Source organism: Hippocampus zosterae, chromosome 9 (genome assembly GCF_025434085.1).
Source record: "Hippocampus zosterae strain Florida chromosome 9, ASM2543408v3, whole genome shotgun sequence".
Classification (NCBI taxonomy): Eukaryota; Metazoa; Chordata; class Actinopteri; order Syngnathiformes; family Syngnathidae; genus Hippocampus; species Hippocampus zosterae.
Window position 1 is genome coordinate 6,318,816 of NC_067459.1, and position 14,723 is coordinate 6,333,538.

At 45.4% G+C, this 14,723-nt stretch overlaps 1 protein-coding gene across 2 annotated transcripts in view; it reads left to right on the forward strand.

The window, feature by feature from the left end:
* Positions 1-14,723, forward strand: part of asic1b (acid-sensing (proton-gated) ion channel 1b) — a 249,894-nt gene that overhangs the window by 20,149 nt on the left and 215,022 nt on the right. For both annotated transcript variants that reach the window (XM_052075156.1, XM_052075157.1), the window contains exon 2: positions 6,876-7,071. In XM_052075156.1, the coding sequence (XP_051931116.1) occupies positions 6,876-7,071 (196 nt within the window). The remainder of the gene's footprint in view (positions 1-6,875; positions 7,072-14,723) is intronic.

Consider the following 14,723-nt stretch of genomic DNA (forward strand, 5'->3'; position numbering starts at 1 on the left):
TGATTGCTGCCTCTTAATAGTCCCAAGGCGTGACTGTGAACGTTTGTATATATAGCTTCTGAAGTCAACTAGGATAGGCTCCAGCATGCCCACCCTTGAGAGGATAAAGCAGATCGGAAAATGGATAGATGGATAATGGACAAATGTAATTAATGTACATATTAATTAATTAATGTACAGTACATATTATACATTAATAGATCTTTGAATTGATAATCAAATACAATAAGTAATGATCTTACATCAATAATAAATCACCTGGCTTATTTTTATGTTAATTCTTCACCATTGCTCAAGTATTTTTTTGTCTAGAAAAGGCAAAAAGTGACGAGTTTTTCCTATTAAAAAAAAAAAAATCCACACTCATCAAGCCCAAGCGACAAGTTAGTCGACCAAGCATGACCTTGTGGAATTGAAAGCAGCTCCTTTACGATTTACGAGCAATTACTGTTGAAGAGAGCGCCCGCCCGTACAGATGACAAATAACTTGAGCCGTCACCATCCTGACCGTCATTTACCGATTTATTATGAGTCGAGGTGGCAATGCTGCTGTCCTTTTCTTCGCCTTTCTGATGATGTCATGTCGGCAAGTGTAAACTGAGGTGGATGGTACACAAAAAAATACATTCCGTTAACCCTCCGTGTTATGTTGTTTCTGAGAAATGAAAAAAAAAGAGTCCATGAGTGAGTTTGACCCCGGACATGTTTACTTACCAAAATGTGGCAGAAACTGAAACAGATCCCAATAAACAATGTGAACATCTGATTAACTAACCATTACACACATTTTCAATATTTAGTGAATTACTTCTTGCAGATGACAGCTCAATGACATTTTGAAATGTGAACCTATTTGAACTGAACCCTTTTCATGTTGTTTAAACTTAAGCTCAACAGAAGAATATTTTTATTTGATTAAATTTTTTACGGGTGGCCCGGTTGGCCAGTGGTTAGCACGTCGGCTTCACAGTGCAGAAGTACCAGGTTCGATTCCAGCTCCAGCCTCCCTGAGTGGAGTTTGCATGCTCTCCCCGGGTCTGCGTGGGTTTTCTCCAGGTGCTCTGGTTTCCTCCCACATTCCAAAAACATGCGTGGCAGGCTGATTAAACACTCTAAATTGTCCCTGGGTGTGAGTGTGAGCGTGGATGGTTGTTCGTCTCTGTGTGCCCCAGGGTGTCCCCCGCCTACTGCCCGAAGAGAGCTGGGATAGAGTCCAGCACCCCCTGCGACCTTTGTGAGGAATAAGCGGCTCAGAAGATGAATGAATGAATAAATTTTTTACTGCGACGTTTAAAATTGACTTGTTCGTACACAATTAGTTCAGTATACAATTCGTTTTTGAAGTGCCCAGCCACTCATCAAGTATGGTACAATCTTTAGGTCTGATTGCTCAAAAAATAAATAAAACCCGAAGTTAATTCATGAACAGTGAACCACAAATAGGTGGTGGAGGGGGGGGGGGGGGGGTCATTGTACACAGCCTTTTAATTTTTCTTCAAAGTAAAAGAACCCATCATTATATTTCCAATATTCATAATATTTCCATAATTATATATATACATATACATACATATATATATATATATATATATATATATATATATATATATATATATATAGCGGCTGGATAGCTCAGTTGATAAGGCATCGGTTTGGCATACGGGAGACGGTGTAGACACGGTGGTTCGAATCCCGCTTGGGGCAAAAATGAGCACATAACACCATCCAGTGTGGGTCCTTGGGCAAGATCCTTCACGCTAATGCCTACCTCATACAATGATGAGAGACAATAAAACGAATGACATGCCGGCTCAGACGTCGCCCGTCAAACAAGGTCTGCGTCAGGTGCTGGGGAACCAGAGCACCTTGATGAAAAATGGGCTACTGGAACAAAGCGGAGATGGGCGAGAGGCGATAACATGGCTCTGTTGGAATGCTACTACTCAAGCAACCCTAGTCAGAGGGGTTACATGCAGAGAATGTGGGCTGAATGGACAAAGGCTCCAAGTCTTGTCCAGTCGCCTAAAGCGGTACACGAAAGAGAATGAGGCCAGACGAATAAACAGGCTCTTCGCAACACAACCTGCGAAAGTGTACGCTCAGTGGCAGGGTCCTAACAACAGAGCCGACCCACCAAGACTGGAAACTGAAAGGTACTGGAAAGGCATATGGGAGAAGGAGGTTGCACATAACAGCAGTGCACAATGGCTGGTGACCCTGAGAGAGGAGCACAGCAACCTCCCTGAACAGAACCCAGTTATCATAACAGTGGCAGACATACAGGAAAGAGTCTCAGATATGAAGAACTGGACAGCACCAGGCCCGGACATGGTCCACACCTACTGGCTAAAGAAACTCACAGCACTCCATGAGCGCCTAGCAGTACAAATGAACCAGCTGCTGAGGGATGGGACTCACCCAGAATGGCTAACCGAAGGGCGAACGATCCTGATCATGAAGAATCCCTCGAAGGGTGCAGTTCCATCCAACTATCGGCCAATAACCTGTCTCTCCACAACATGGAAGCTCATGTCAGGCATCATTGCGGCTAAGATAAGTGGACACATGGATCAATACATGAGCGAAGCACAGAAGGGCATTGGTAGAGATACTAGAGGAGCCAAACATCAACTCCTGGTTGACAGAACAGTCGCACACGACTGCAGGTCCCGACGTACCAACCTGTGCACAGCTTGGATTGATTACAAGAAAGCCTATGACTCGATGCCACATACATGGATCACTGAATGCTTGGAGTTGTATAAGGTGAACAGGACCCTAAGAGCCTTCGTTGCGAACTCGATGAGGATGTGGAAAACCACACTTGAAGCCAAGGGCAAGCCACTTACCCAAGTGTCCATCAAATGTGGCATATACCAAGGTGATGCACTCTCCCCACTGCTGTTCTGCATAGGACTGAACCCCCTAAGCCAAGTAATCACCAAGACAGGCTATGGATACCGCCTCAGAAATGGAGCTACAATCAGTCACCTCCTCTACATGGATGACATAAAGCTGTATGCTAAGAGCGAAAGGGACATAGATTCCCTGATCCACACAACCAGGATCTACAGCAGCGACATCGGGATGTCATTCGGGCTTGAGAAATGTAGTCGGATGGTGACTCAGAGAGGAAAGGTAGTCCGCACTGAATGGGTCTCACTCCCAGAAGGAACAATAGCAGACATTAAGGACAGCTACAAGTACCTTGGTATACCACAAGCCAATGGCAACCTCGAACTGGCAACAAGGAAAGCGGCTACGGCCAAATACCTCCAGCGAGTGAGGCAAGTCCTAAGAAGCCAGCTCAATGGCAATAATAAGACCCGGGCAATAAACAGCTATGCCCTGCCAGTGATCAGATACCCTGCAGGAATAATAAGGTGGCCAAAGGAAGAGATTCAGACCACGGACGTTAAGACCCGAAAGCTCCTAACCATGCATGGAGGGTTCCATCCCAAATCCAGCACCCTGAGACTGTACGCAAGCCGAAAGGAAGGAGGCCGGGGACTAGTGAGTGTGAGAGCCACTGTCCAGGATGAAACATCCAAGCTCCATGAATACATCAAGGAGAAGGCTCCAACAGATGACGTACTCAGAGAATGTCTCAAACAATGGGGAACAGAAGATGAGGCACTGGAAGAGGGACCATCATGGGAGGACAAGCCCCTACACGGGATGTACCACCGGACCATAACTGAAGTGGCTGATCTCAAGAAGTCCTATCAGTGGCTAGAGAGGGCTGGCCTGAAGGACAGCACAGAGGCACTCATCCTGGCTGCTCAGGAACAGGCCTTGAGCACCAGAGCCATCGAGGCCCAGATATACCACACCAGACAAGACCCAAGGTGTAGGTTGTGCAAAGAGGCACCTGAGACATTCCAACACATAACTGCAGGGTGTAAGATGCTGGCAGGGAAAGCCTACATGGAACGCCATAACCAGGTGGCTGGCATAGTCTACCGAAACATCTGTGCGGAGTATGGACTGGAAACCCCAAGGTCAAAATGGGAAACACCTCCGAAGGTGGTGGAGAATGACAGAGCGAAGATCCTGTGGGACTTCCAGATCCAGACTGACAAGATGGTAATGGCGAACCAACCAGATATCGTGATCATAGATAAAGGGCAGAGGAAAGCCGTTGTAGTGGATGTAGCGGTCCCAAGTGATGGAAACATCAGGAAGAAGGAACATGAGAAACTCGAGAAATACCAAGGGCTCAGAGAGGAGCTGGAGAGAACCTGGAAGGTAAAGGTGACAGTCGTGCCTGTGGTGGTCGGAGCACTCGGGGCAGTGACCCCCAAACTAGATGAGTGGTTGCAACAGATCCCTGGAACAACATCGGACATCTCAGTCCAGAAATGTGCAGTGCTGGGAACAGCAAGGATACTGCGCAGAACCCTCAAGCTTCCTGGCCTCTGGTAGAGGACCCGAGCTGAATGAGGGACGGACACCACCCGATGGGTGAGATGAGGATTTTTTTTAATTTTTTTTTTATATATATATATATATATATACAGTATAATGTAGTTAATGTCCAATGAAATGAACTTGTGGCAGTTCTGACTGGACAGAATTGATTCTCCTATTTACATTTTAACAGTGCTTCGTTTTAGCACGTGTAATTGTTCTGGCCGGTCGCTTGTTGGGTGGTGTTGGGGAATGTTGTCGTCATGGGCTCTCTGCCATCTTAGCAGAGTTCCCGGCTGTTAATTGAGGTTAATTTGAATGACTGCGAGCAGGGGCAGGAGGTTGAGAGTGGTTGTCGGAGACTGTACTTCACTTTTCAGTTCACTTTCTTTTATTCATCAATCTGTCATATGTCAGAACGCAGGAATACAGAGAATGCTGGGAAGCTTGCTCCAGCCAGCTCTTTTCGAGCAATATATGCATTTAGAAAGAGTGGGGCTGTCTTTGTGTATATTTGCAGCATGAGGCAAATTATCCTTCTATTGAAGAGGCACTTCTGCTACTGCAGCCCGCTGTAGCGATCAGGCACGATAATTAATTTGTCTGCGTAAAGCCTGAGAGAGAGAGTTTAGGTAATGAACTGTTTCCTTCCACTCAAGGAGCACCACCTTCAGATTCATGGACATCCATGTTCAAGACGACTAACACATGACACTTTCAAGGTTTATCTTGCTTTTGCTGCAAGGTGGAAATTGTCCTTTTCCTGCATCACTACCCATATCAGATAATCTGCTGCAGTACAAAAAAAGGGCATGTGTTTACCTAGAGGTGATCGTGCATCCTGTGTGTGTGATAGAAATGCAATTACTTGTTGGCAGGTAAAGCAATGGCGCCCAAGGCTACACATAACCACTGTATATTCAAATAGGACACAAATGTCTTGGCGATGCTTCCATCTGCACTTGACATGCATTACATTGTTAGTGTGTTTTGCCATATATGAAGGGATATTGAGAACTTGTTATGTTTATAAATATTTTTAGTTTGATCAACTTAAAGAAGGCATAAAATAGACATTTGACTTTGATTGCTTATATGCAAAGAGTTGGGTCTCTGTGTCTGAAATTACATAACTTGGTTTCGTGTGCGGTGATTTGTCTCTTGGGGTCAGTCTGCCTGTCATGTGTTGTCTTGATTGTGTTCCAGCTTCAGCTGGAATGGAGGGCGTTTCCCTCCAGCAGGTGCACCTGTGCCTCGTTTCCGTTTCCTCATCGAGCCTGCCTTTGTATTTAAGGACCCCGACTTCCACTACACATTGTTGGATTCTTGATCTTGCTTGCCCTGTGATTTTCTAGACCGCTCAATACCATTCGTAGTCACTCTCATTTTGTTAATTATTCCTTATTGTAAGTATTTTTGTTATTCTAGCACAGTATTGCTCTTTGTTTTCATGTGATTGGACGTTTGGATATTTCATTTGCCTTTGTCTTTTGGTTTCATGCTTAGGTTTTTTTTTTCTTCTGGCACCTGGTGACCAGACATTTCAGTTTGTACTCTGAGTGTGATTTTCTTGAAACACTTTTGTAATCGCATTTTGTCCAAGTCTGCATTTTGGAATCCCAAAACGTGATTTGGTTCGGTCAGAACCTGACACGGTCCTGTCTCGTGCTAATGAGACACTGCTCTCCCAACACATACACATTTAACAGCTTACAGTCATTTGTGAAGATGAAGGTGATGACTTAAAGCACTAATGTGTGGTTCAGGTGCATAAAATCACAGTAACCAGATAAAATAAATATATGAATTGGCTGTTGTTTGGAGAATATATTTTATGATAATAGAATTTGTTTTTCTTTTTCAGGTTGCCGGCTGAATTCATGCTCTACGTACAATAAAATGATGTAACACAACAGTTTACTGCAAGTGGTGGATTTGGCTTGGATTTCATAAATGCAAGGAGGACTCAAATCGATTTTACTTCAAAGAGTTTATCAGATTCACATGCAAAAAAAAAGTGAAAAAAAATGTGTGTTCTCTGGAGCAGTTAGCCAATTTCATAAACTGCATAATTTTTATACATTTCAATTAAAAAAAACATGTGCGTTATCCTCAATTGAGATGTCAAAGTTTTATGGCTTCTTGTTTTATTTATTTTAGTGTCTGAGATGTGGTCCAAATGGTATTTCAGATTGCTGATGCCTGTCCGGCACAAAGTTTAGAGATTTAAAAAAAAAAAATTTAACTACAAAGAGGAGATTTTCTTGTACTCACTCACTCTCACGCTAAGGCTTTCTCTCTAACCCCCCAAAATTTAGCCAGTCTTATGCTGCATACCAAATGAAATTACGATGGTGTTAACCGAATGAATCACAAATGAATTAATAATGTATTCATATCATGAATCTGCTGTCATGCTTTGCGAAATTAATGTTCATTTTGAGCTGAACATTTGATTGGTGCAGGTACGAGATTCGCGACCCGCACCTTGTGGAGGAACACGTCCTGGAGGTCCTCAAGGAGAGGGCCGACTTCGACAACTACAAGCCCCGCCCATTCAACATGCGTGAATTCTACGACCGGACAGGCCACGACATCAAGGACATGCTGCTGTCCTGCTACTACCGCGGCATGGAATGCAGCGCCGAATACTTCAAAGTGGTGAGTCAGCCACGTCGATACTTACTTGGCCTCCCAGGGCTGAGACCCGCAATGGTCTTCCACCTGTACAACGTAAATTCAGCGTTCACAGAGCTTTTTGGAACATATGAGCAACGTGACATTTGGTAAATTTCGTGATTGCATTTCTGGAAGCAAATGGGGAGTCGAGATTGTTTTGTTACCGCTGAGCATGGCAAGCGTTGACAACGGAGAGTGCACAGATGCACACCTAGTAGACTCCTGCTGCCTTTTGTGTGATAGGTGTTGGGTTTGGGTGTTTCTTAATGGTTGAGCAACGCTGTCATGAAAGGTTGAAAGTGACGTTAAAAATGGCCTATGTGTCATAGTCTTTACTTGTGTGCCCGGTTGCCATTTCCAATGCGCAGTGCATTTCACTTCGGTACTGTATGCCATTGTATTTCTTTTCCATGACCAAAAGTGTGAACATTTTCCACTGCAAGCCCTTAAAACCAAGCATGATTACATTTCTCACATCAAGATCAAATGACTGTCTGCCAAGATATTACTACTTACTTAACTTATTACTAGTTCTGTCACTGATGGTGCAGTAGTACATTCGCCTAGCTTGTGTGCGGGCAGCGTGGGATCGCTTCCCACTCAGAGAGGTATGGATGTGGGTGTGAATGGTTATTTGAATCTATATGTGCCGTACGACTGACTGGCGACCAGTTCAACGTGTAGTCTGCTTTCGCCCGGCGTCAGCTGGCACAGGTGTTCTTGAGCGTCATAATCTTCCACTTGGAGGCTTTTGAACAACCTGAAGTTGGTCCGGGTCAAGCCTTCATCACTCTCCAAATCATTCCACCGAGTTGAGCTGGTGTTGCTTTCCAAGTTCCAATGTAGCCTTCCGGGTGGCCTTTTCCATGCTTTGTGTGAACACCTGCTGAAGAAGTTTTCAATATCAGATCCTGTTTCAAGAAACCTGCCATGGATCATTCAAAGTGTGTTATACGTTGGAGTACTGTCACAGTTACTAAACTTCACAAACTGGTGCCGAACTCCGTTCGAGGATTGAAAATCTTCTTGCCAGGTGGCAATTTAGCAAGGCTGCTCCAATGTCAGTTTGTGAGCAATGGGCAAGGGTCAGTCTTCGGGATGCTTTCTAAAACTGCAAAGCCAAATAATGATGGCCTGATGTCTGTCTGTCCCATATGACCTCAAATGAAGTAGAAAAGAAAAAGCAATGTGTTTCGTGAGCTATGGGGGACCTTGTACAGTTTTTTATTTTTATTAAAAAAATTTTAGAGCAAAGCAAAAAGCAAAACAGGAAGTAAAAAATAATGGAAAATATGGCCAAAATGTGCTTCCATTGGAAAAAAGTCCACAGCATATTATCGACATTGGGATGATTGGCTTCCATCTAACTAGCTACAATTTGAAGCCAAGCAGGTAGTGTTTCCACCGGCGGGCGTTCACTCTCCCGAAAGCTGCTTACAGCGGCTGGAAATGCAGCTAATAGAGTAATTGTGATGACTGGCTGCACAGTCGATTTTTTTGTGCGCCCCGCACATGTGACCAGTCGTACTGCACAGCAACAGAGCTGCACACTCAGCTGCTGTTTGTTTGTGTTTGTATCACTGAGTCCATTTAGAGGTGAGCCAAGTCCAGGTAATTCAAAGAAGCATTTTTTTTCCTCAGACCTCCTACACATTCAGATGACCTTTTGGGTTCCTGGTAACTGTTCTTGGCATTTTTGCTCCTCCAGCAGTCATTTTATTTCAGCCAGTCGCCAGTACTGTCCATTTAATCTTGTCTAAGACCGCTGCTGGGTAGAATGAGTCCAGCGCCAATTAGTTCACACATTAACAGATCAGGATAATCTGGGAACGTCATTTTATTTGTCAATAAAAGCAGAAGGCAGTCAACAAACGGTATCACGATTGCATGAGAAGCAAATGAAAACTTGGAAACTGTTCAAAGTTGTTAAAGTAATCTGGAAATTCTGACACCAAAGTGCAAGCAGAGAACGGGTTGCATTTAATGCTCATTGTCCCAAAGGTTTGTGAAGAGCAAGTGAAGTACTACAAAGCATGTCCTGTCAGTCCAGTCAAGTGGTTCTAATGCGGATATCTGTGTCGTGCAACTGCATGCCAGCTGCGTCGAGAGATGTCAATGCTGACGTTGTTTGTTTTTGTAATTTCAACAACAGCACCGTAAATACACTGGAAGCTCTGAAGTACAGCATAATTGTGTCCCAAGCCACATGAAAGGTGCACTTTGCAGTTGTAAAACTGCTAGTGAGGGAGGAATGTAGCCTCACTTCAATCAATCGATTGACACTTCGTCAGTCACACTTTTAGTCTGATTGATTGCTGTTTTTAAGGTTGGGTGTTTTTAAAAAAAAATCAAATTACAGGAATAAGATGTGGCGAGCTGTGACCAGAGAGTGATTATTATTATTTTTTTCACACTTTCATTTTCCTAATGAGCGGCCCGGTAGTCCAGTGGTTAGCACGTCGGCTTCACAGTGCAGAGGTACCGGGTTCGATTCCAGCTCCGGCCTCCCTGTGTGGAGTTTGCATGTTCTCCCCGGGCCTGCGTGGGTTTTCTCCGGCTGCTCCGGTTTCCTCCCACATTCCAAAAACATGCGTGGCAGGCTGATTGAACACTCTAAATTGTCCCTAGGTGTGAGTGTGAGTGCGAATGGTTGTTCGTTTCTGTGTGCCCTGCGATTGGCTGGCAACCGATTCAGGGTGTCCCCCGCCTACTGCCCGGAGACAGCTGGGATAGGCTCCAGCACCCCCCGCGACCCTAGTGAGGATCAAGCGGCTCGGAAGATGAATGAATGAATGAATTTTCCTAATGTACTCCTGTCAGGTTAGAATGACGGTTTTGACAAATGTGTCTAAAAGTGACTTTTTTGAACTTTTAATATATATTTTTTATTTTAAATCCTTTTAATAAGATAAGAAGATTAGAAAACCTTTATTAGTCTTGCAATGCAGAAATCCCAATTCACAGAAGTTATGAAAGGAAAAAGTAGAACAAAATATAGGAACTGCTGGAAAGGCAGCCACTCTTGCGGCGCCATCTTGAAGTCAAAATAACAAAATACACATCGATAGACAGTCGTGCAATCTTAATCAGTTTTCCTGCATACACTTTGTTGTTTGAAGCAATTATAGATGAAAGAGGAGAGATCAAAGTGTCCTTTCACCAGTGGATCAGAGACGTCATGCTGAAAATCAGCACACGTCTGCTACAAGCGAAGTCTTACAAGCAAACACGAGGCTGTAGTGTCCATTGACGAAAAGAGATTGGCTCACATCTCCTGTCCCACGTAATCCGCTTCAACTCCAAGCCGCGACTCCCTATTCCACATATGCATCGGCACTCTGCGCTGACGCTCCTTTCTTCTCATCGTCGGCTCCTCAAGCCTTGCATCCATCCAGCTGCAGACCGTCCAACAGCACCGATCTCTCTGATGAACAAGGCTGTGTAAAATGCTGCCCATTACAGGCAATTAAAAAAATATTATAATATAATAATAAATAAAATATAATAATAATAGTTCATTAATTGAAACTCCAGATGCCATTCTATTTCATGAATGGAGTAGCAGAGGTTGGATGGACCTGCGAGAACGTGGTCTACACAAGGTCATCTGATTAGAAGCGCCCCATTGGGACACTCATAGAAGACTTGTGGGAAAGACATTTGCCACAACTTAGGCCTTCCCGTGTGGAGTTTGCATGTTTGCCAAAGTAGCAGGACTGGTTACTTTGGCTTGCTCCTACAGGTACATTTCAAAAACATTCATGTTAGATTGAGTGAAGACTGTAAATTGGCCGCAGCTGTAAATTTTCCCCTGCTTCTTGCCCAAAGTTAGCTGATCGTCCAGATCATCTGGGAGCTAAGACTCAGCCCAAAGATAAAATATAAGGAAACTCCCGGTAAAAATGGAAGGTCAGGCCATTATTTTAAACACTTCAAAGTGCTCCGCAAGAGCCAAAGAACATGCTCATCCCATTTCCCCGTGCACCACATTCTCTATTAAGTTATCTTTTTACGAGTCCGTGTGTGCTTTTGTTCGTTGCACTTGGCCTTATCCTGTTGCAAAGCAGAACGTATTAAATGTGTAGAAATAATTCAGAGCGCAATACAAGAGGATAAAAAGGAAGTTGACGCTTCAGTATCCCGGAGTGTGGTGGTAGTAAAATTGTGATTAACGCTCCTGGCAGCATTGGCTTGTTTATGCCCGAACGTGACTTCAAGCACTCCCTGGCATTTTCTGTGTGCGACACGGAGAGTCGATTCTGTGAGAACATGAACTGATGAGATTGTGGACTAAGAGAAAACAATGGATCTACCTTTGTTTGGTCAATGATGACCTGGAGAGATGCCTGCATAAATTCCATAAAATAACATATCGTCATAGCAATGTGATCCAGCATAAACTGCCATTGTGCTCATCAACACCCACTCACTGACCACCAATTTGTATCTTGTACATCGGAACTCCCGCCTACTTGGGGTTCGCTATTCACAAATTCATCACTTCACATATTTTGCTCTGCAACCTATTCTCAGCCCTTCAGTCCAAAACTCACGTAATTTTTGTGCCTTTTAACACCCCAAAAGGTCACAATATGGCGCCAAACCCCTAGTTAAAAGGAAACTAGTAATTGGTCTTCAGGAAGTAATGTCCAAGTGATAAATCTTGACAGACAGTTTAGTTTGGGTTGTCCTTCCATCCATCCATCCATCCATCCATCCATCCATCTTCTACCGCTTATCCGGGGCCGGGTCGCGGGGGCAACAGCTTTAGCAGGGAAGCCCAGACTTCCCTCTCCCCAGCCACCTCCTCCAGCTCTCCCCGGGGGATCCCGAGGCGTTCCCAGGCCAGCTGGGTGACATAGTCTCTTCAGGGTGTCCTGGGTCTTCCTCGGGGTCTCCTCCCGGTGGGACATGCCCGGAACACCTCACCAGGGAGGCGTTCAGGAGGCATCCGAATCAGATGCCCAAGCCACCTCATCTGGCTCCTCTCGATGTGGAGGAGAAGCGTCTCGACTCGGAGCCCCTCCCGGATGACCGAGCTTCTCACCTTATCTCTAAGGGAGAGCCCGGACACCCTGCGGAGAAAACTCATTTCGGCCGCTTGTATCCGGGATCTCGTTCTTTCGGTCACGACCCATAGCTCGTGACCATAGATGAGGGTTGGAACGTAGATCGACCGGTAAATTGAGAGCTTCGCCCTTTGGCTCAGCTCCTTCTTCACCACGACAGACCGATACAACGTCCGCATCACAGCAGACGCTGCACCGATCCCCCTGTCGATCTCTCGCTCCCTCCTGCCCTCACTCGTGAACAAGACCCCAAGATACTGAAACGCCTCCACTTGAGGCAAGATCTCCCCCCCGACCCGGAGGGGGCACTCCACCCTTTTACGACTGAGGACCATGGTTTCAGATTTGGAGGTGCTGATTTTCATCCCAACCACTTCACACTCGGCTGCGAAACGCTCCAGTGAGAGTTGGAGAGCCCCGTTTGAAGGAGCCAACAGCACCACATCATCTGCAAACAACAGTCAGGACCCGTCCCCCCACCCGCAGGCGGAGGGATGCAACCCTCTCGTCCACCGGTGTGAACCCCAATGTACAGGCACTGAGCCGGGGGGCAATGAGCATGCCCACACCTGCTCTGCGCCTCTCACCGTGAGCAACTCCAGAGTGAAAGAGAGTCCTGCCCCTCTCGAGAGGACTGGTACCAGAACCTAGGCTGTGTGTGGAGGCAAGTCCGACTATATCCAGTCGGAACTTTTCTGCCTCACACAGCAGTTCGGGCTCCTTCCCTGCCACAGAGGTGACATTCCATGTCCCAAGAGCTAGCTTCTGCAGCCGAGGATCGGACCGCCAGGGTCCCCACCTTTGGCTGCCGCCCAGCTCGCATTGCACCCGACCCCTTTGACCCCTCCCACAGGTGGTGAGACCATGAGAAGGGGGACCCACGTTGCCTCTTCGGGCTGAGCCCGGCCGGGCCCCATGGGTGTAGGCCCGGGCACCAGGCGCTCGCCAACGAGCCCCACCTCCAGGCCTGGCTCCAGAGGGGGGCCCCGGTGACCCGCGTCCGGGCAAGGGAAACTGAGTAGGATCGATTTTATTTTCCATAAGGGGCTTTGTGAGCCGTGCTTTGTCTGGTCCCTCACCTAGGACCTGTTTGCCATGGGTGACCCTGCCAGAGGCATAAAGCCCCAGACAACTTAGCTCCTAGGATCATTGGGACACACAAACCCCTCCACCACGGCAAGGTGACGGCTCACGGAGAGGAGTTTGGGTTGTCTTCCCCCATATATACATGCTCAATTGCAAGGCCTTTTCTTTAATTTTTTTTTTATCAAATCATCTTTAAGCCTTATTTTTTCAAGGTAAAAGCGTAGGAGTTTGAAGTGTTATCCAAGTCCTAGTGATGTGCAACACCGGTCCTCAAGGACCCCTGTCCTGCATTATTTAAATGTTTCCCTCCTCCAACACACCTGATACAAATGATCAGGATCATTATTGGGCTTCGACAAAGCTTTCTGGTGAGCTGATCATTTGTATCAGTTGCGTTGGGGGAGGGAAATGTACTTCTAAGCCCTAAATATAAATTAATCAATGGCATTTGGTGCATGTGGTGTAAAGGGAGAAATAGTCATCTTGGAACTTCATATGGCGGCACCAATGGAAAACACGGAGGAAAAGGGAAGATGTTGCCTCAGAGAACATAAGCATTTTCTAACCCTTTTTCAGTCAATGAAACATAATTTGAATGTGGTGAAAAATAGAAAGTACAATGAAAGAAATGTTTCAGACCACATTTGGAATGTGGTTCAAATTGCTGACTGATACTTGCATAAATGATGACTACATTTAATAATGTATCCTGCTCTAACTTTTCTGAAAACCACATTTTCAAAATACATCCAGTATCATGTATACAGGTATATATATTAGAGCTGTCAGTTTAGCGCGTTTTTATTGGCATTCATTTAAATGAATTTTAACCGGATACATTTTTTTCTCGCGAGATTAACGCGGCACACGTCACAGCGGATGTTGCGTTTCTCTATAAATAAACCAGAAACAAAACAACAAGCGCGCTGAACAGGTCCACGCACATTTGTTTTGCTAGCCACGGCAGCGCAAGACATCGAAAACTGATACTTTAAGAGTTTATGAATGGAAAGTTTACTTTTAAAAGGTTGCCAGATTGTTCCGCTGACAAGACCAAAGTTAACTATGTTTTGCAGTCGTAAACTGAGCTATCATCATTGCATGTCGACTCTGAAATACCACTTAATGGCCAAGCACACAGCTGACGCGAGTACTCCGCCCCCTCGTCTCAGACAGACACCTACAGATCATTTGAAAGCGAAGAAAATGGATGACATGACGAAGAACAAATTTGCTGAAGCCATTGCTAAATGTATGGCTACTGCATGCAAGCCTGTCAACATTGTCTACAGCTCGACTCAAGTTGAAATCATTCGCATTGCATCGAACGACTCCACTATGGATTGCCAGCGAGAGCCTCCATTACAAGCTGTGTACAGAGATTGTACGTAGCGGAGAAGGCTACGGTACACCAAGCGGGAGAAGACACTATTTCGGGAGAGAAATAAGAGACAAGGTTGATGAGCCTCTGGTGAATAA